This window comes from Garra rufa, chromosome 3 (genome assembly GCF_049309525.1).
Source record: "Garra rufa chromosome 3, GarRuf1.0, whole genome shotgun sequence".
NCBI classification, from domain to species: domain Eukaryota; kingdom Metazoa; phylum Chordata; class Actinopteri; order Cypriniformes; family Cyprinidae; genus Garra; species Garra rufa.
In genome coordinates, this window is record NC_133363.1 from 33,334,963 (window position 1) to 33,357,812 (window position 22,850).

The window sequence follows — 22,850 nt, forward strand, 5'->3', positions numbered from 1 at the left end:
TACTGTCACTTATGAAAGCCTGTTTCCGCCACTGAATAAAAAATAAAAAAAGGTAATTGTGACTTTTTGTCTCACAATTCTGACTTCTTTTCTCAGAATTGTAAGATATAAACTCGCAATTGCGTGTTATAAAGTCGGAATTGTGAGAAATAAACTCAGAATTCGGAGAAATAAAGTCACAATTTTGAGATAAAATCCGCAATTCTGAAAAAATAAACTTGGAATTCCGAGAAAAACTTTATTCCTCACAGGTGCAAGTTTATATCACACAATTTTGAGAAAAAATGTCAGAATTGTGACTTTATAACTCGCAATTGCTAGTTTACATTTCAGAATGCAACTTTATTTCTTAGAATTGCAAGTTCAATTGCGAGTTTATATCACAGTTCTTAGAAAAAAAAAGTCAGAATTGCAAAATGCAAAATTTTAGTTGCGAGAAAAAAGCCAGAATTATGAGATGAAATGGTATGCATTTTTATTTATTTTTTTAATCAGAGGTGGAAACAAGCTTCCATAATTGAATCTGTCCTTGGTGAATAAAAGTATTAATTTCGTAAAATAAAAAATTTAGTGTAGTGTAATGTAGAGTAAATTATGAAGGTAAATGTAAAAAATGTCACTCTTGTCTCCAGTCTACCTTGCAGCCACTCATATCAGACAACCACTACTGAAAATTCAAAACAGATCATGCATTGGTTGCTGGTATCAGTATGTGTCTTTGGTGTATTTGAGCACAGCAGCGTTGCTGTGCTGTATTTGCTTGTTTTGTGGGCTGTGGCTGATATAGAGCGCTAACTGTCTCCTTGGGGCTGTTTGGGGAGCCGACGGTCTCACAGGACGTGGTGTGTTTCCTCAGGTGATGATAGCAAAGCGTTCCGGCCTGCTCTGTGGTGATTCAGCTGGATGCCTGAGTGGGAAGAGGGGAAGTGTAGGAGGAGATAGAGGAATATGTAACATTGGAAAAAAAAAAGAACAAAAACAGTGAACAACAGCCATATGAAAGCAAATACGAGCTTTAAAGAGATTACGTACATCTACATCTCACCCTTCAGCCTAAGTCAGCACCCTTGCAGTGTCTTGATGGACAGTGACAATGATTGTAAGCGATTACTGTGACAGTTCATAGTCTACATATAAACAGCAGCCCTCATGCGTGACGCACACTTTGCATGTAAGTAGGCCATGGCAGGGTCCTCACTCCAGCACTGTCCTGGATTCTTCTGCCATTGTTCTCACTGTCCCACAGAACCAAAGTCCCCTGCTGTCAGATGAAGTGTAGTGTCCTGGAACTCTACAAACCCCCCACCATGAGCTCAGCAGAAGGGGTCCGACTCTCTAAGTTCCCGCCTTTATGAGATTAAACACAGAAGCACAAAGCTAAGGATTTAGCCCAGGCTCCAATTGAGTCCAAACGTCTTGGCTGTGGTTTTAAAGATGAGAGAGAGTGGCACATGATGGCAGTTATATCTGTAATGTCCGTTGAGGGTAGTGGCATGTCTTTGTGTATAGAAAACAAGTGTTGAGTTGCTTTGTTACAATCACACCCAGTCTCTTGGCACCAACTGTATGTCTAAAGTGTTTATAACGGGTGTTTTGAATTTGGCTTTTTTTAAGGAGGTGCCTGGGAAAGTTATCTGCCCAACCTGCTTCTCATTTCTGTTTAAGAGTCATAGTTACATGGTGAAGGAGTTGTTTTATTTATTTACACAACAGTACAAAGGTTTAGGGTCAGTAAGATTTTTTTTTGAATGTCTTTGAAAGAAGTCTCTTATGCTGGCCAAGGTTACATTTATCTGTATAAACCACAGTAAAACAGTGATATTATTAAATATTAGTGTAATTTAAAACCACATCGGTCACAAAATCGGTCATAAGGGTCATTTTTTTTAAAACTTAGATTTACATAATCTGAAAGCTGAATAAATAAGCTTTTCCATTGATGTATGGTTTAGGTTTAAAGGATAGGACAATATTTGGTCGAGATCACCTGTCACCTGATCATTTTAATGCATCTTTGCTAAAAGTACTAATTTTGTAAAAAAAAAATCTTACTGACCCCAAACTTTTGGTAGCTTACAATGAAGTAAATGATCATTTAAAAGGGTTGGGAAAGGTCTTCAAACTGGGTTTCGAACTCGGGATGCCCGTAGTGCAACGGTGCTATATGTCAGTGCACTTACCCACAAGACTGTTGGCGCCAACTCGTTTCTGTTTAATATGTTGCGATCTGGTGCTGGAATCTGTTGTTTTTGAAATCATGCTGAACATTCGTTACAATGTTATTAGTGATGGAACATTCCCTTGTGGCCTCTTCACACACAAGCGCTTCAGTCTATCACTTGATGACATTGTAGAGACCTTACAAGATGCAAAAAAAGTCTCTGATGTCCACGTAGTGTGTATGTGAAGTTTTAGCACAAAATACCCAACAGCTTTTTAAAATTGCCACTTTTTTGCATCACCGTTTCCAAGTTTTTAGAAATACAACAACTTTTCTCTATGGCTTCATGGCCAGTTTTGGCAGTAGAGAAATAGGCATATTTAGAAATGAGCAGAGTGTAAACAACAAATCCCCAAAATTTTAGGATCTGATCTGCAGAAAGGGATGTGATCGGGTTTGTAGTGTAGCGTCCTAATGTGTGCCAGGCCACTTAATTGCCCAACACATAATCGTTTCACCAAAACAAAGGTTTTAAACTCTGTGAACACGGTACGGCTCTTCAACTGCTTGGTCCAAAAATGTACGCAAGATAAAATTTGCTCTTTTTAAAATCTGTGCGCATTTTAACCCTTGCTTGCCTTCAACAATAATTGATGTTTTCTTCTCTCCTTCCCTGAAGGATGAGGTTCTTACAGACGTCTTATGCAGCTGGAAAGAAGCCAGTGCTTTTCAAGCAGCACTTTTTCATTTTCCACTTTGTATTTCGTCCTGCTTCGGCACATTTGTCTATGTGCTCTTTGTTTAGGAGCGAAGCTATTGTAACATATACCACCAGGATGCAGAAACAGACCTGGTGTTGTTTGGAGCTGGAGTGAAGCTCGAGTCTTTGGTGTTGCTGTGGTATTCAAAGGCTGAACACTTTGTGCTTGGCTGATAAAGTTTCAAGTACCTTGGATGACCTGTCGCTTATGTTTCTATGGTTGTGTATTCTTATCTTTCTGTCGAGTCACAGCGCTTTTATTGAGAAAAGCGCCTGGCATGTAAACAGAGGTCACATTGAAAAGTTGACCATAGGAATAGATGACTAATTGGTCTTGGCTCTCACAGTGAAAACACAAGCTTGGTTGTTTTTCGTTGAGGTATAAACAGAGCTGAATTTTGGACACAAGAAAGCAGGATTTCCTGTGATTTTGCACATTCTGAATATAATGTGGATGATATCACTGCTTATACATGCTGAGGCACAAGTTAAGTATGCAGTAATCATTTCGGGAAAAAAACACTTCATCTTTGTGGGTACAGGACAATGAATCATTATACATAGTGATGTTTTATTGTAACAATTTTGATACATAATGCCTTTATGAAGGTCATTGTGTTTTATGGGGAAATACTGTAACTGTTTTTGGTGTACAAGGCCAGTAAACAAATATCATGGACCTTTTTCCAATTTTTACTTATTTAATCTTGAATTCATTCATTTAATTATTTACAGTTGAGGTCAAAAATTTACATCCCCCTTTCAGAATCTGCAAAATGTTAATTATTTTACCAAAATAAGAGGGATCATACAAATTGCATGTTATTGTTTATTTAGTACTGGCCTCAATTACATAATTTACATAAAAGATGTTTACATATAGTCCACAAGAGAAAATAATAGTGGAATTTATAAAAGTGGCCCGGTTCAAAAGTTTACATCCCCTTGATTCTTAATAATGTGTTGTTACCTGAATGATCCAAAGCTGTTTTTTTTGTTGTTTAGTTTTTTTTTTTTTGTGATTTTTGTTTAGTGATTGTTCACGAGTCCCTTGTTTGTCCTTAACAGTTAAACTGCCCGCTGTTCTTCAGAAAACTCCAGTTTTTTTAATGATAGTTGTTTAAAAATCTTTCGTATCCCACAAGTTATTTGGTTTCTCAGCATTTTTGTGTATTTGAACCCTTTCCAACAATGACTGTATGATTTTGAGATCCATCTTTTCACACTGAGGACAACTGAGGGACTCATATGCAACTATCACAGAAGGTTCAAACACTAACTAATGCTTCGAAAGGAAAAAAACATGCATTAGGATTTTGAAGATCAGGTTAAATTTAATTTATATTTTCTTCTGGGAAAGAAACATGTAACTATCTTCTGTACCCTCCGAAGGGCAATACTAAATGGAAAAAAATATGATATATAGGCAAAATAAAAAAAATGTACACAACTCCATTCTGTTCAAAGGTTTTCACCCTCAGCTTTTACATGGTTTTTCTTTCTTGTGCATCATTAAGCGTTTGAACCTTCTGTAATAGTTGCATATTAGTCCCTTAGTTGTCCTCAGTGTGAAAAGATGAATCTCAAAATCATACAGTTATTGTTGGAAGGAGTTCAAATACACAAAAATGATGGAAAACCATATAACTTGTGGGATACGAAAGATTTTTGAACAACTATCACTAAACAAAAAAACAAAGCTGTGGATCATTCAGGTAAGAACACAGTATTAAGAATCAAGTGTATGCGAACTTTTGAACAGGGTCATTAGAGGTCAACTATTATTTTCTCTTGTGGTCTATATGTAAACATCTTTTATGTGAAATATCTTATTCAGGTCAGTACTAAATAAACAATAGCATGCATTTTAAATGATCCCTCTAATTTTGGTAAAATAATTCACATTTTGCAGATTCTGAAAGAGGAATGTAAACGTTTGACCTCAACTGCATTGAATTACAGTGTATATATAATTAAATTAATTGTTAGTGTGAGAGAAATTAGATTGCCTCTAGAGCAGCATACAGTTGGAGTTGACCTGTGATTCAATTTTGCATTGCTTTCTAGATGGCTTTAAGATTATGTTGTTCCCTTTCAGATTAAAATCTTGACATATAAACCTGAATGATTTTAGAATGGATTAAAAAGGTTTAGCTCTTTGGAAAAACTGTGATGCATGAGAAGATCATAGTGAATTCAGGATGGCTTTAGGCAGGTTTATTAGTTTCTCTGATGGTTTAGGCCATAAACGGTGCTGTAAAGATTTAGCACAAGCATGAGGACACTCTGTGTGTCCTTGTTATGAGTTCATGAACTGTTTGTGATTCTCCTGCCATTGTTATTCTTGAGCTTTTTAAACGCTCTCACAATGCTGGTTAATGCCCAACTATACATAAACAGCCCGAGCAGGCTAGAGCACCATTCAGAGCACACTGCTTTCTCAAATCTCTCTGAGTCTTTGTAATGCCTCGGTCAAGAAAAGAAGCACAGAAACATTGCTCCGCTCTTTCCTTTCTCTCTCTTTCTGTTCTTCAAAGACCTGACTGCGGGAACTAGGCCATGGAGGGAAAGAGAATGTGTGAGTGTTCGTTAAATACAAACAAGAGTTTCATCAGTTTCCTCAGTGTAACAGTTTCTCAGCACCATCCCTGTGTGTCCTGTAGTTTATCAGTGCCTCAAGTAAAGGGAAAAGGATATTGCAACAATTAAACCATGGTAACCTTCTCTGAAGGACACAGACATCATGATAAGCCACCTCACGTGATGCCGCAGCTTTTCTGAAGACAAAAGCAGTGATATTTAACATTTTTAAAGGTCATTCCTCACTAAACGTTGTCAACCTTTTGTTATCTTCTACAGTTTTGCAAGCATATAGTATGTTAGGTACATATTAGCGAGGCACAGCCTCCTGGCTGCTGTTCTTTAGAGGTGGTGGTGTGTCGTAACAGATGTTTGGGTTTGTTTTGGGGCTGCTGGTCATGGTTATTTTGGGTGGTGTTGTGGTTAATGAGTAAAGCATTACTGACCGTTGAGGGCAGCAGAGAGAAAGAGAGATGGAGAGATTCATAGAGGGGCTTCAGGACTTTGAACTCTAAGCAGGACTGACATAAATCCACCCCAGTCTGCTAATGAGTCACTGCTGTGTTAGGCTTGGAATGACTTTACATGAACACACACACAAAGAGTTGTGCCGTCGTCCGGATGTTCATTGATCACAGGTTTTGCAATTGTAGTTCCACTCCATTAGGGCACAGGTATTTCAGACACAGTCTAAACAGTCTTACCTGTTACCTATTATCTTGTGAATTTTAAAAAGCACTGCAAATGGCATTCAACAGACAGAACCGATTTTGCTCAGTAGTAGCTTTTTGTTTAGCTATAATTCGAGGATTGTCTTTGTCTACAGTTGTGCACAGCGGATGGTTAAACCAGTTAGGCAACATTCCCTCATGCATTGCAAACGATCTACCTGCTTGTCCGGTTCTAGGCCATCCGTGTTGTGTGTAATCTTTGAGCTGTCATCACCAGGATAAAGAGTCCTTCGTTGCATGACAGCTGCACGGTTTGTTAGCGAAAACCTCACAAGGAGTTTTGTACGTGTTGTTTGAGGTGTCTGTGTCCAGGGTTCGAATTACAAAGTGGCTTTCGGGGGAGCCCTATTTTCCGATCCTCCCTGACTGACTTTAACGCTTTTGATGCATGTTCGGGCATTTAAAACAATAGGTTTACAGTAAACCTATTGTTTACTTAGTAAACCGTTTATTTCAAAACGCAAGCGTCAGTCAGTGTTGTCAGTGTTAGGGCAAACAGCTCTGTCCACGGTTCTGAATCAACCGCGCTTAGGCCTACATCATGCAAATCATGATGAAAACAGAATAACTCACATAACAATCATAAAAAAAATACATCAATATTAAATAGGATTAGGGCCAATCCTCACAAACGCACAGATCAAGTAAGTAATTCCATGATTATACCTTAAAGAAGTTCAAGTGGTGACGTAAACGTAGTAATTTCAGTGCAGCGCCGCCACGCATGGATGGTCACAGCAGGAGACAGCGGAAAATAGTGTTCGGAAATAGTAATGTAATGAGCGAATAAACACACAACATTGACGCATTTTTAATATCATTTATTTCAGGAACCTTAATGTACAGAAAATCAAAATCTATATGCGACACAAAAAATGGAAAGTGTTTTAGAGCTCCCCCTAAATGTCTCAAAGTAGGCTTTCAGGGGAGCCCAGGTTCTTTTCAGGGGAGCCGAGCTCCCCTTAGCTCCCCCGTAATTCGAACCCTGTCTGTGTCCTTAACTGTCTAAATAGCAGGATGAGTTTGGAATGACACAATGCATTTTACACGTACAGAAGCTCTACAGGACAGTCTCGCTTATTCATAAAAGTTGGCGAAGAAGAACGACGAGCGCTCTGTAATACTGGCTGAGCTAAAGCCAAAAGCAGACAAAGAGGCCGCCACCAACAGAGCTCAACCTAATTAAGGAATTCGCTCACGTTCTGAAACGGCTGCTGAAGCCGTAACTCGTCAAAAGGCTTAAGGAATCAGGAAACTGTATAATGTGTCAGGTTGAGTCATTGAGAAACTGAAGGAGACATGCTTAGCTGACTCTAAATGGACGGTGCTAATAAATCGTACAGGGTCGTTCAGTTTAACCTCACCACTGTTGCCTCTGATTCACTGCATTTATATTGGCCCACATCATTTAAGGGAGGTCAAAGGTCAGAGGCCTAGTCCCACACTTACTTTTCAATTAGACAAGTTGTTGTAGTTCATTGATGTGTACTTCAACTCCATCACTAAAGTCTAAATTTTAACTTAAAACCAGCTTTTATAATTCAAAAATGTACTAGTAAGTAAACTAACAACCATGTGTAAATGTTTATAACTGTCTAACAAAGCTGTATTTTGCATTCTTTTCATAAATACCTGTCAAAAGATTTTTAATGTTTTTTAAAGAAGTCTCTTCTGCTCATCAAGCCTGCATTTATTTGATCCAAAGTACAGAGAAAACAGTCAAATTTAAATATTTTTTACTATTTAAAATAACCGTTTTCTTTTTGAATTTTCTTTAAATGTAATTTATTGTGATTTTACTGTGATTTCAAAGCGGACTTTTTAGCATTATTACTCCAGTCACATAATCCTTTAGAAATCATTCTAATATTCTGATTTGCTGCTCAAAAAACATTTATTATTATTATTATTGTTGAGTAGAATTTTTTTCAGGTTTCTTTGATGAATAGAAAGTTCAGAAAAAAATAGAAATATTTTGTAACGTTATAAATAAATAAAAGTGTTAATTTCTATAATTTCTTCAGGCTTATGAATGTTATAGTGTATAATGTTACACTAGCTTTTTGTTTCAGATAAATGCTGATCTTTGGATACTAATAAATGTTTCTTGAATGGCAAATCAGCATATTAGAATGATTTCTGAAGAATCATGTGACACGAAGACTAGAGTAATGATGCTGAAAATGTAGCTTGGATCACAGGAATAAATTACATTTTATAATGTATTCAAACAGAAAATGGTTATTTTAAATATTAAAGATATTTGTAAATTTTACTGTTTCTGCTGTACTTTGGATCGAATAAATACAGGCTTGGTGAGCAGAAGAGGCTTCTTCAACAAACAATAGTCTTACTGTTCAAAAACTTTTGACTGGTAGTGTATATGACCAAGAATCTTTTTTTTAAAACAGGTCTATTGTTCTTACAGTTCGGTGGGAACCAGTGTTTGGATGCGTAACTGCTACTTTTATTTCACCACAAAGCTAGTTTTGCCTGTATGTAGTGTTAATTTTGAAGCCTGGCTGAAACTGTAATTGTATGTAACATTTTGTTTTTCTATTTTGTCTTCTCTCTCTAGAACAATGTAACAGCCAGTAAGGAGAAGGAGGAAGTGGAGGCGGCACGAAAGGCATCTGAGGGCCAGGCAGGCCGTCTGTCTCAGGAGGTGGAGAAACTGCGCAAGAGGGCACAGGAGCTGGAGAATGAGGTTGCCAAACTCAACCGCATCATTGATGAAGCCAAGCTGCAGGAGAGCAGAATTGGGGAGCGAGCTGTCCGTCTAGAGGTACAGCCCTTCATCCCTCTTTTGGATTGTGTGAAAAAGAAACACTTATATTTATACTCACAACCCTAAAACGAAGGATACATGATCTTCTCATGTGCTGAGATTTTCTGTCACTTAGTTTTATATTACATTCTAATGATTTCATCAACATGTGGTGGTTTCCCCAGACAAAGATTACGATTGTCTTGTCTTGAATTCCATCAGCACTGAATTCTCATTAACTCTTTCCTTTTAGTCTGGGGAAAAGCTTTAATCTGTGTCTAGAAATCCAGACACAGAGATGTAAAACATCTGTAATGTGTTTGTTTGTGAATAGAAAGAGAAAAGGCAGTTGGAGGAGTCTCTCGCTGAGGTCAGGGAACAGGAAGAGGAAATGACCCGTGCAAACCGGGCTCTTACCACTCGCCTAGAGGATGTGCAGGTGAGACCTGGGAAACCCAACTTCAGCTGGAGCTAAGACAGCAAAAAAATCATGTTTGGTTTAGTTACTATGAATTTTTTGCATTCAAAAGTTTGGTCAGAAAGCTATATTTTTTGAAAGAAGTTCACCAAGACCGCATTTACAGTTGAGGTCAAAAGTTTACATAAACCTTGTGGAATTTGCAAAATGTTAATTATTTTTCAAAAATGAGAGGGATCATACAAAATGCATGTTATTTTTACTTAGTAATGACATAAATAACATATTTCACATTAAATACATATAGTGCACAAAAATGAAATAATAGTTGAATTTATAAAAATTACCCTGTTCAATCGGTGCCACAAATTCTTTGTTTATTTCAGCATTTTTCTGCATTTGAGCACTTTCCAACAATGACTGTATGATTTTGAAATCCATCTTTTCACACTGAGGACAACTGAGGGACTCATATGCAACTATTACAAAGATTCAAACACTCCATGCAATGCTCCAGAAGAAAAAGTATGCATTAAGAGCAGGGGGTGAAAACTTTTGAACCGAATGAAGATTCATTCATTCATTTTTCATATTATGCCTAAATATTATATTTTTTCCATTTATTACCGAGTTCAGAAGCTACAGAAGACAGTTACATGCTTCCCAGAAGACAAAATAAGTTAAATTTACCCTGATATTCAAATTTAAAAAGTTTTCACCCTCAGCTCTTAATATATCATTTTCCTTCTGAAGCATCAGTGAGTGTTCGAACCTTCTGTAATAGTTGCATATTAGTCCTTCAGTTGCATATTAGTCCTTCAATTTTATTTTTGAAACAAAACTGTTACTTCAATCTGTTATTGAAGAATAAAAGTATTGATTTCTTTCAAAAGAATATTTGACCATTACTTTTGAATGGTGGTGTAAAAGTCTAAATTAGATGTGGAACAATCAAATTCCTGAATAATAATGTCATTTCTTTTTTTTTTTCTTTTTTTTTTTTTTACATCTTCACATATTTATATGATGTTTCATCTAGGTCACACGTCTTAACTATAATTTGATGCAGCTTTACTATTTCAATAATTGGCCTAAAGGAACTAATGTTTTATTGTGTTAAATATTTTCCCATCCATAGAGAAACTTGACCAAAATGACTCAAGAGCACCATGAGCTGCAGGAGCGACTAAAGGAGGAGAAGAATCAGAAAGAACAGTTTAAAAACACCAAGAATGAGATTGAAGATGAGAGGAGACTGCTAGACCGAACTGTGGAAAAACTGCAACGGGAGGTGAGAGAGACTGGAGTGACAATATGTGACCCTGGACCACAAAACCAGTCATAATGGTCAATTTTTGAAATTGAAATTTATACATAATCTGAAAGCTGAATAAATAAGTATGTGTCATTGATGTACGATTTGTTAGGATAAGACAATATTTGGCCGAGATACAAGTATCTGGAATCTGAGGGTGTAAAAAAATCTAAATATTGAGAAAATCGTCTTTAAAGTTGTCCAAATATAATTCTTAGCAATGCATATTACAAATAAAAAATTAAGTTAACGCTAGAAAATTTACAAAATATCTTCATGGAACACGATCTTTAGTTAATATCCTAATGATTTTTGGCATAAAAGAAAAATGTATCATTTTGACTCATACAATGTATTGGCTATAGCTACAAATATACCCATACTACTTAAGACTAGTTTTGTGGTCCAGGGTCACAAATGCTTTTTTTTTAATCATGTGAAGGTTTTAATAAGCTTATTAGTACGTTTTCATCTTTCTTTCTGTACATGCTTTTGAATTCACTGATGAGCACAACCTGGGCTGGTTAACTAGCATGATTTATGTAGCAGACACCTGGGCTGAAGCCAATAAATGTCTGAAGAATTGGCAAGTTTTTATTTTCCCCTGTCCTACTGGTTTTTCAATATCTGTTTCTGTCTGTATAGATGTATGAGATAGTGGAGGCGTCTCAGAGCTCAACTCAGGAGCTTCAGGAGCAGATAGACATGTATAAGGAGAAGAACCGGAGGGAAATGACAGAGCTGCAGAAACAGCTCAGGGAAGGAGGACTGGAGCTGGAGAAATCACGTCTTACCGCCAAGACCCTTCATGCGGAGGTGGGTGGAGTGCTGTTATTTCAACAATTTTACAAAACTCGCCAACCTATCAAGTAAATCATTTCTAAATCCTGAAATGCACAAGTTCACAAACTTGACTAGACTAAGAACCAGCTGGTCTGAGATGCAGCTGCTTTATTAAGGCCTATTCACACCAAGAATGATACCAATATAGATTACTGTAATCATAACCCACAATAACATTACACTGCCAGTCAAAAGTTTTTCAGATTTTAAATAATAGTTTTAAAGAATTCTCACCAAGCCTGCATTTATTTGATTTAAAATACAGCAAAAACAGCAATATTGCGGAATATTTTTACTATTTAAAATAACCGCTTTCTATTTGAATACATTTTGAAATTTGTAATTTATTCCTGTGATCAAAGCTAAATTTTCAGCATCATTACTCCAGTTTTCAGTGTCACATGATCCTTGAGAAATCATTCTAATATGCTGATTTGCTGTTCAAGATTTCTTTTTATTATTATTAATATTTAAGACAGTTGAGTACTTTTTTTTTTCAGGATTCTTTGAATAGAAAGATCCAAAGATCAGCATTTATCTAAAATAAAAAGCTTTTGTAACATTGTACACTATACCATTCAAAAGCTTGGAGTCAGAAATTATAGAAGACATTATAGAAATGAATACTTTCATTAAGCAGGGATGCTTTAACTTGATCAAACGTGATGATAAAGACATTTATAATGTTACAAAAGATTTCTGATTTAGATAAATGCTGTTTTTCTGAACTTTCTGTTCATCAAAGAAACATTAAAAATGTTGCTCCACTGTTTTCAACATAATAATAAAAATTATAATAAATGTATTTTTGAGCAGGAAATCAGAATAATAGAATGATTTCTGAAGGATCGTGTGACTGGAGTAATGATGCTAAAAATTCAGCTTTGAAGTCACAGGAATAAATTACATTTTAAATTATATTCAAACAGAAAACAGTTTGATCCGGTTTTGAAACCGTTTGACTGGTAGTGTAGGTTAGGCACATGCGACTTCAAATGCTTAACTATGGTATTTGTAGTACATTTTTACTACAATATTATAAATCCATAGTTAATTTTTATAAGGGAAGTGGTTAGCATTTTCATTTACCTAAAAAAAAAAAAAAAAAAAAAAATGCCCAAAACTGGTATTACCATGATAGCTGTCCAAAAGTTCCATTATGCAGTTTGTTTAGCTTGGAATACAGATAGGAAAATCACATTTTATTAGGAGGATCATCTGAGGTAAACATTTGAAAGTGAAGCAGAGAATCCTGTCAGTGTTCAAGCCCTTATCTTCAGATTTTATGCTTTATTTATCCAACAGCACAAAAAAACCATGTAAATATGGGAAGTGTATCTAGCCAAAGTGAAACTTGCATTTCTTAAAAAGATGTACTACGTGTGTGTTTCTGAAGAAGCACGAGAGTTGTCTAGAGATCTATTTCAGTGTAAACTCCACTGAATGCCACGTTAAACATAATTTGCATAACTTCCATGTTATTCAGCTGATCTGTTTCTCTATGTGGAGATGAATATCACCATATTAGCTCTCTCAGTGTTAAATAAACCTCTGGAATGTTCCTCGCCGCCATTAATCATCGGCCGACATTCTTTTGGCAGATCAGATTTTTCAATCACTCCAGCTCTTATTTGTAGTCTCTATCCAACCCTTCAGTTTATATACTCAACAACCCCAAGTGGGACTGACCTTTGACCTCTGCTGTTATGCGGTTTAACCCTGTCACCACTGTGGCATTTGAAGAATGTTATTGTTTGATATGGGAATCAGGCATTATTGGTCAGCCAAGTGAATGAGGTCCTGTGGAATAGTGGGGACCGGACCCATCCCCTCCCCCAGTCTCATTAACACTTTATGAGCTGAGAACAACAGTGTAATCTGGCTCGCTTTTAACGCTCACTGACTGACTGTAATTCTGCACGGCTGCCTGTGAAATATATGTTCGTGAGTGTGAGTGTCAGGAAGAAAGATACAAAGAAAAACAAACCGTAAAAAGAACAAAAGAGATAGAACAGTGAGACATCCTCCTCTGCACAGCTGTGTGTGAAGGAAGGGAAGGATGCTGTGTTCCTGTGGGGAGTGTTGGGTCTGAGCGATGACCTGCTGACACCTCATCCTCCCAGAATTCCATCTTACACATGTTCTCCTCTCTGACACACTCTCCTCATACAGATCATGACCGCACTCACACAGCTGTTTCCTCTGGAGCGATACACCTCTGTATGCTCCTTACATGCATTATAGACATTTTATCATTCTTTCCTGAATAGTTCTTATGCAGTTTCTTTTTTAAAATTACATGTAAAGCTAAATCATTTGTTCGTTTTGAAGTGTGTTCAGGAGTTGCTCTTGACAAAGGCAGCATCTTGTGGCTGAAAATGTAACTGCAGGAACAGAACAGCAGTATGTTGAAATGTTCAAGAGAGATTCATTTCACACTTGTAGCACAGAATGATTATCATAGTACAAATGAAATGGTAATGATATTTAGAGGGACAAAATTTAATGGTGGATATTTTAAATCATACATAACATTATGAAAATATTTATTTAGCACAACGCTTGTTCTCCGTGGGGTTGCAAGATATATAAAATATTTTATATTATAAATCCATCATCACTTACACTATGGTTCAAAAGTTTGGGGTTTGTAAGATTTTTTTTTTTTTCTTTTCTTTTTGAAAAAGAGTACTTTTATTCAGCAAAGATGCAATAAATTGAAAAAGTGACAGTGAAGACATTTCTGATGTTACAAAAGATTTCTATTCCAAATAAATGCTGTTCCTTTAAAACTTTCTTTTTATCAGAAAATCCTGAAAAAATGTAATGTGGTTTCCACAAAAAAACATTAAGCAGCACAGCTGTTTTCAGCATTGTTGTTTGAGCAACAAGTCAGCATATTGGAATGATTTCTGAAGGATCGTGTGACACTGAAGACTGGAGTAATGGCTGCTGAAAATTCAGCTTTGCCGTCACCGGAATAAATGACATTTTAAAATATAATCATATAGAAAACAGTTACTTTAAATTGTAATAACATTTCATAATATTACTGTTTTTACTGTATTTTGATCAAACAAATGCAGCCTTGGTGAGCATTAGAGACTGCTTTCAAAGTCTTAAGTCAAGATTAATGTTTTTATTATTTCTATATGTTTATTGGCTGATGTAATTATGCTTTCAGATACTAATAAGAGTATAGTACTGTCTGATCTGAACACATTTTACCGAATCCAAATCCACTACAGAATTCTAAAATCAGTGCTGAAACTGGATGTAAAAGTGTTCTCAGAGACTAAAATGTGAATCTGTTTGTGTGTTTCAGCTGGCTCGTGTGCAGGAGGATTTGCGGCAGTGTCAGAAAGACAGAGATGAAGCGCTGCAGAGAGTGAAGGACTTGGAGCAGAAGGTTTTTGAACTAGAGGTCGAGACCGAGACCAAAGCCCATTCAAACGACAAAACCAGACAAGCCAAACTCTTGGAGGTGCAGTACTAATAGAGACATGTCTTCTTTTCACTGTCATCAAATGTTGAACTGTTGACTATGTTGTAATGTAAATTTGTTCTAAAATTCTTTTATCTATCAACAGGACCGCCTGTCTACAGTACAGATGGAGTTGGAGGAGGAGAGACAGAATGGAGACTTGCTGTTGGAGAGAATAGACAGAGGAAGAGAACAGGTGAGATCCTCTTGTGCAAATTATGTAGTAAACAAAACTTATAGGGATAGTTCACCCAAAAATGAAAATCCTGTCAAGTATTCACCCTCATTTTGTTCCAAACCCGACGACCTTCGTTCATCTTCAGAACACAAATTAAGATATTTTTGATGAAATCCGAGCGTTTTCTGACCAACACGCAACTGAACGTTCGAGGCCCAGAAAGGTAGTGATGACAATGTTAAAATAGTTCATGTGACATCAGTGGTTCAACTGTTAATTTTAAGAAGCTACAAAACTGTTTTGTGCTCAAAGAAATTCGTTTCCTGATCCCATGACAAAAACGTACCTGTGGGAACTTTTTCACAAGGTGCGAAATACGTACCAATAAGTACATAAATTAACACTGTAGGCAGTAAAACAGTGAGCACTTGTAATCGTTTTCATACACAGTTATGATTACATATCTACATGTTTTACATGGAATTGGACTTAGCATGCGGAATCCTTGGGTAAGAATCCCGTGAAAAAACACGACTCTCAATGAAAGATCTGAAAGATCGAGAAATGAGCTAAAACGGCATGTTTGCGATTACGTTTTTACACCACATTTGTTTTTGTTCATACTATCAGATAGGTTTAGGTGTAGTGCAGATTATATGTTATTTTAAAACGTCACAGAGCATTAACAAAACAAACACTCTTTTAGTGGACATTTCACATCGAATATGTCACGAAAACGTACATGGCAGTACGTATTACGCGTCATGGGAAAGTTCCTACAGGTGCATTTTCTTCATGAGATCAGGTTGGAAATTGAAGACAATTGATGAAATTGTTGAATAAAGGTGTTATTTTTGTTTTCTTTGCACACAAAGTATTCTCGTAGCTTCATATAATTAAGGGTGAACCACTGATGTCACATGGATGGACTATTTTAATGATGTCCTTACTACCTTTCTGGATCTTGAACGTGTCAGTAGCGTTGCTGTCTATGCAGGGTCAGAAAGCTCTCGGATTTCATCAAAAATATCTTAATTTGTGTTCTAAAGATGTACAGCCTACAGGCTTTTCCATTTATATTAAAACTAAATGAATACACAATTTTCGAATCATGTCTGTGCCTCTCAAAATGTAGTATTTTTTTAAGACGTCCTTCTCCATGAGTACTTTGTTACCAGCCACACACAATTTTTCATTCCTGGTGAAATACAAGTGATGGAATTGAACTTGAATGCTTGATCCACAGTTGGGTTTTTCTTTGAAAAGTTGCACTCGAGATTCAGAGTTAATTCACACCAGAGCAAGAGAAAGATGGAGTGTGAGAGGGAGTGCATTGTTCGGAGGAGCTTGCGTAATCGTTCTCTTTGGCAGCCTGCCTCTTGGTGAAAGAGTGCCTGTCCGAATTTCAGGCATCAATTAAACGCTTTCTCTAAAGCTCCACTTTGGCCAAAATATGCAAGCGGCCAGGCAGTGGCAAAGCTTACTCCTAAAGCATTTTAGCGAAACATTCAGAATCGCCCAAGTAGAGGTTTAAAGCAAGAGGCCGGAGAGAATTCTTCCTTCCTAAACAATAATTCCAGTAAAGGGAACATTTTGCAATCTCAGGCATGGATGATACATGTTTCCTGAGAAACAAGGCCTGCTTTGTACAATGTCTTGAAGTGTTGGTTCATTGCTTTTTTTATGGGAGGCAAAACAAACTTTTAGTTTATTTTTTGAAACAAGCCATTTTAGGATCATACATCATTTGGTTGGACCTATGACTTCTTGAACTTGGACCTTTGAAACTTTCTCCGCAAGTAGCCCAAATTTCCCCCCGGTTTATTGTTTGCAAAAGCTAATCTGCCGCATTGGTCCGATTGCACCTGTCGCACCACATTTAGACCCCTAAAAAAGCGACAAATCTAGATCAGGGCTGAAGATGTGATTAATAGATTATGAAGGAGTGGAGCGTGTGAGCTTTTTTTAATTGTCTCGAAATAGAGAATGGAGGCGAATATAATGACACAATAGTGTTACGCTAAGGCCGAGGTGAGTTTCTGTAGAAACAGTAGAGGGCTCTGTGGAGACGGGGTGGGTTACAGAAGTGGGGGGTGGTGTCAGGATGGGCACACCTGCGTCCGTGGCAGCAGGTGCATGAGCGGCTGTCTAAATGAGAGTAATCTCCCGCTCTTTGCTCACATGCTCTCTGGCTCTCTCTTTCTCTCTCTGTCTGTATCGCTCTCGCTCGCTCTTGTGCTTTGATTAGTTTCAGTGTGTTTTCTGCTCTGCTGACGCAGCGCCCTGCAGGGTAGAGCGGCACACGCGGCCCATCCCTCATCCCTGATCCCTGAGCCCCGCTGTCACATGCTAATTGGCATAAAATATCATCCACTCTTAGCGCCTGGCAGCAGACAAAAAGAGCCATCTTCTCTCTATCGATCGCTATTTCTCCTTTTCAATTTTTATTCCTTCTTCCATATCTGTCTTCACTGCCACTGTCTTAAGGCAAGTTCTTGCTACATTTTTAACATCTTTTGTGCATTTCATGCTTTGAATGACTGATGTCCGTGAGAAATATTTTTGGTTCTGAGAATTTCAGGCCAGTGCTTTGTAAATGGTTCTGTGAAATGATAGAAAAATGTGAACATTTACAGTCAAACCAAAATTTGAGACACCTTCTCACATTATCACAGTTTATTTGCTATATTATAGTTATATAGTTTATAGTCTATATTTGTAATATTGGTGTGGTTTTATTTTTGTACTATTTTTTTCTCATTGAATATTTTGAGAATCACTGCCTCCCTTGTCTCCTAATTTCAAAACATATTGAAATAGAAAACTTATTTTAAATTGTAATATTTTACAATAAGCCTTTTTACAGTATTTTTGATTAAAGAAATATAGTCAATAAAAGCATAAGAGATTTCATTCAGAAAAAGTGACTATGTGACAATTATGAATAATGACTTTATGGCTCCTTTTAGCGGTGGTGTGAAGCAAAATGTAAATAGCAGACAAGACCGAGGAGTTTTCACATGCTAGCATGTTTTTAGTTGTAGCGAGGAGTGTTTTGTTATTGTTGGTGTGTTGCGTTACGGAGGTTTGCTATTAATGTTCGTATCGCTGTGTTTGTGTGACAGTTGGAGCAGATGAGGAATGAGCTGATGCAGGAAAGAGCCGGCAGACAGGATGTGGAGTGTGACAAGATCTCCCTTGAGAGACAGGTAAAAAAAAAAAACCCGTCTGACTCTGATCGATGCCTTAAACCAACCATCATCTGCTACTATAGCTCCTGACCTCTCAAACTAGCAAAACTCTTCACCTATAACTTCCTTTATATATAATTATACATGGTTTCCCTTTTCTGTGTTAAGAATAAAGACCTGAAAAGTAGGATTGCATATCTGGAGGGATCTCACAAGCCAAGTAAAGAGGGATTGGTGGTCCAGCTGGAGAGCCGCATCCAGGAGCTAGAGGAAAGACTGGAAGCAGAAGAGAGGTAAATGAGAAAACTAATGCACTTGGTACATCCTAGATATCACATCATTGGAATATTGTTAAATGTCTAACATTAATATGTCTGATATTAACAGGGAAAGAGGTAACCTGCAGCTGGCGAATCGTCGACTAGAGCGCAAAGTGAAGGAAATGATGATGCAAGTGGATGAAGAGCATCATTCACTGCAGGATCAGAAAGATCAGGTCAGTTAACATCCTTCCTCTGAGAGGAAAACAACTCAATTTTGGAAATGGTTTGTAATGGGTTGTTTTCGCTATGTTGCAACACTGTTGCAACAGTGCTGAATTGTGATGAATGTGTAGTCAGTAGTGTCCTTATCTGATGTGGTGCTGTATGTGTGTAGCTGAACCTGCGTCTGAAGGCTCTGAAGAGGCAGATGGATGAGGCGGAGGAAGAGATCGACCGACTGGAACACAACAAGAAGAAACTGCAGAGAGACCTAGAGGAGCAGCAGGAGGCCAATGAACAACTCCAGAGTCAGCTCAAAGCACTGCGCAGTGAGATGAGGTAACTATGTGAACGCTACTGAGATAAATGCATTACTGCTGACCTGGGTTCAACTCTGAGCACCTAGATGTCAGCTGAAACAGTTCATTACCACTGATGGAATGTTGTCTCACAGTATGTGCAGTTAAAATCAAGCTATACTGTTCATCTTCTCTGTCCGAGTATACATGACACAATGTGTAATCAAAAAATCTTAAAGGGATAGTTCACCCAAAAATGAAAATTCTGTCCTTAAAGGGATAGTTCACCCAAAAATGAAAATTTGATGTTTATCTGCTTACCCCCAGGGCATCCAAGATGTAGGTGACTTTGTTTCTTCAGCAGAACACAAACAAAGATTTTTAACAAAAAGTCTGCCAGCCAAATAATGGGAGTGGATGGGCACCAGACCTTTAAAAGTAAAAAAAACATGCACAGACAAATCCAAATTACACCCTGCGGCTTGTGACGATACACGAAACGATCGAACAAAAACTGAACAGTATTCATATATTTTTTTTAACTTTGATACACAGCCACGTCCATCTGTCATGAGCACGAGTTTAGCATCCGGCTAGTTACATGTGTACGCGCTCTGGCGTAGAATACGCAAACGCCGGAAGCGATCTGTCGTGTGTATACAACACTCATTGTTTACACAGTGCACAGAGATTGTGGGTATAGTGGCTATTCAAAATGGTTATTACTTGTGCTTATCCTGATTGTTCAAACCGATTTAAAGCTAAAAGATTACATTTGCTTGCGCAAACTCATCCGGGACTTTTCACCGGAAGATGAGCTCGTGCTCAGGACAGATGGACGTGGCTGTGTATCAAAGGTAAAACATTTTTTTTTTTACTTTTAAAGGTCTGGTCCCCATCCACTTCCATTATTTGGCTGGCAGACTGCACCGGTTTTCGTTAAAAATCTTAGTTTGTGTTCTGCTGAAGAAACAAAGTCCCCTACATCTTGGATGCCCTGGGGGTAAGCAGATAAACATCAAATTTTCATTTTTGGGTGAACTATCCCTTTAATGACTCACCCTCATGTCATTCCAATCCCATAATGGTGTGTTCACTCTAAACACAAATTTAATTATTAATGCGAGTAGATAACATACAAAGTCAATGCAAAGACCCAAATAGAGTTTAATTTGTGCCGGGCGACATGAAATGCGTAATGTGTTTGCCGCAAACGCGCAATATTCGCCTCAATCGCCTCATCTGCTCAAGTTGAAAAATTTTAACTCAAGCTAAAAAATTCGCATGACACATTCTTGCGCAAGCTAATCAGTGAATGGCTTATTTATATGTCTGGTTGTATCAGAAAATGGAAGAAAGCATTATTGTATCCTAAAATTTATGATATATTTGGGCCTTCCACTATGGTTGTGGAGTGACGCGAAAAACATCCCATGAGTAATCTAGAATGAGTGTGGCGATGTGCATATTCACTTTGCGTTTGGTGTGAAAACACCATAAGACCTTCGTTCAACTTCAGAACACAAATTAAGATATTTTGGATGAAATCTGAGAGCTTTCTGACTTACCGTGGTAGTCTTTATTTTAGTTTTTTTTTGCACACAAAAAGTATTCTCGTAGCTTTATAAAATTACAGTTGAACCACTGTCACATGGACTATTTTGTTGATGTTCTTGGTACCTTCCTGGGCCTTGAACGTGGTAGGACCCTTGCTGTCTATGGAGGGTCAGAAAGCTCTCAGAATTTATGTTTCGAAGATGAGCGAAAGTCTTACAGGTTCGGAACAACATGAGGGTGAGTAATTAATGACAGAATTTTCATTTTTGGGTGAGCTATCCCTTTAAGAATTAAATACTAATTGCACCAGTGCCTTTAAAAAAAAGACTTCAGTGTAACTAAAAATTAACTTTTTTTTTTTGTTTGTTAATCCACAAGGCGTAAGAACAACTCTGCACAAGTCCTGAATGCCGATGACGATGATGACGATGATGATGATATCAGCACTGATGGAGAAACCTACTTCAGTTCTTCATCCGGCTACAAACGCTCCAGCAGTCAGGACGCCATCATTTCCAAATTCTCTTAGTAAAAACACTACTGGAAACTGGAAAGGAATTAAAAAAGATGAGAGAGATGCATTTGTGCTCTCAGTTATGAACTCTTTGCCAATTTCATGTAACCATGAGCCCAATCCCAATGCCTTTTTCCTATGATGATATATTTTAGCTAGATTTTTGTACAAGTAATCTTTTGTGTTCAACCTTATTGATATTGTATAGCACTGTATATCTGCGTAAAATACAATGATTGTCATCTGCATTTATTTTTCTTTCTTTACTGTTAAACATTTTAATTCTGTAGTTCCACTAAATCCACTGACATAACCAGCCTTTAAATTAAGCAAAAACTCCATTTGATATTTAACTGTCCGAAATGTGAAGGACTGACAGATATGAAGACAATTCAGACAATACATATTAAGGGAAGTATGTATGAGGGAATTTTCATATTGGAAAACATAGTTACGGCCAACTAGATGAACAAGCAGATTTAATGTTATTATTTTTCTATTCATATGAAGCTGCTTTCACTTTTGTAAATGTTCAATTCATTTTCAGCTTTATTCCAGACAGCGCCTTGGCAATGTTCAGCGATGCTCTGTTGCAACTGGCTGCACATCTGTAGACCTGTTACATTGTACTGACTCATTTATATTTTCAGAATTTTTCATTCCTTTCTGAAACTCAAAACAGTGTTATGGATTAAACCATATGAGCCTGTTGTATTATATATATATATATTAAAAAAAAAAAAACATTTATAACTGGTTTCACTGTACCTTAATGCTACTCATGGGATGCTACCCTGTACCTGCACAAATGTGAAAGCATCTGTGTGCCTACTGTTTCAGAGTTGGGGGGAAAAAAGTATTTTTTTTTTTTCCTTATGCAAACCTTGTATATTACTGTTTTGACAATCACCCTTTGAGAACACTGTGATGATTTGCACTGTATGTTGAAGTGAACTCTGTGTCCGGTGCTTAAATGTTGTTTAATGGAACAAAAGCGCTATTATTAGTCATTAGTGTGTTTTTTAAAGGTTCAATATTGAAACCTACCTCTACCTCTCTGTACACATCTTCTACATAAAAAACAAAACAGAGAAATAAACTCCACAGTTAATCCCATGATGCTCTGTTTATCGTCATTTCCTTGCTTTTCTTATTAAAATGTCAAATGTACCAGAAGTAGTCACCATCAATTCAAGGCACCATCAAGTAATTCACCATCAACCATGTGTCAATAATGTGCATAACGTGAGCTTTTTCTGACTCTTGAGTATTTTGTAATTTCTTTAGTCCAGTTGTTCTCAACTAGGGGGCTACTGGGGGACCAAATAAGTCTTTTAAGTGCTAAAAACACTAAAAAAATAAGATGTACAACATTAAACGGACATCATATGTTTGTTTGTTTGTTTGTTTGTTTTACACAAAAAGTACCAGAGGTATTATCAGTTTTGAAAGAGATAAGAGTCTTGCTGTCAAAATCTTGAGAAGAACCAGTTGAAGTCTAGAGAAACCAAACTGATAGCTCTTCTAGAAGAAGCCTCCCCCAATTTTTAGAGTGGACTGCATTTGTGTG

The 22,850-nt window shown here is 37.2% G+C and overlaps 1 protein-coding gene across 1 annotated transcript in view; it reads left to right on the forward strand.

The window, feature by feature from the left end:
• The window catches only part of cgnl1 (cingulin-like 1), a 41,622-nt gene extending 19,223 nt beyond the window's left edge, over nt 1-22,399 (forward strand). Inside the window, exons 9-19 of the mRNA XM_073836973.1 lie at nt 8,811-9,017; nt 9,334-9,438; nt 10,556-10,708; nt 11,378-11,548; nt 14,901-15,059; nt 15,166-15,255; nt 18,363-18,446; nt 18,597-18,721; nt 18,816-18,924; nt 19,086-19,249; nt 21,145-22,399. Coding sequence (XP_073693074.1) covers nt 8,811-9,017; nt 9,334-9,438; nt 10,556-10,708; nt 11,378-11,548; nt 14,901-15,059; nt 15,166-15,255; nt 18,363-18,446; nt 18,597-18,721; nt 18,816-18,924; nt 19,086-19,249; nt 21,145-21,295 — 1,518 coding nt within the window. The 3' untranslated portion in view covers nt 21,296-22,399. The remainder of the gene's footprint in view (nt 1-8,810; nt 9,018-9,333; nt 9,439-10,555; nt 10,709-11,377; nt 11,549-14,900; nt 15,060-15,165; nt 15,256-18,362; nt 18,447-18,596; nt 18,722-18,815; nt 18,925-19,085; nt 19,250-21,144) is intronic.
• Nucleotides 22,400-22,850: the final 451 nt, after the last annotated feature.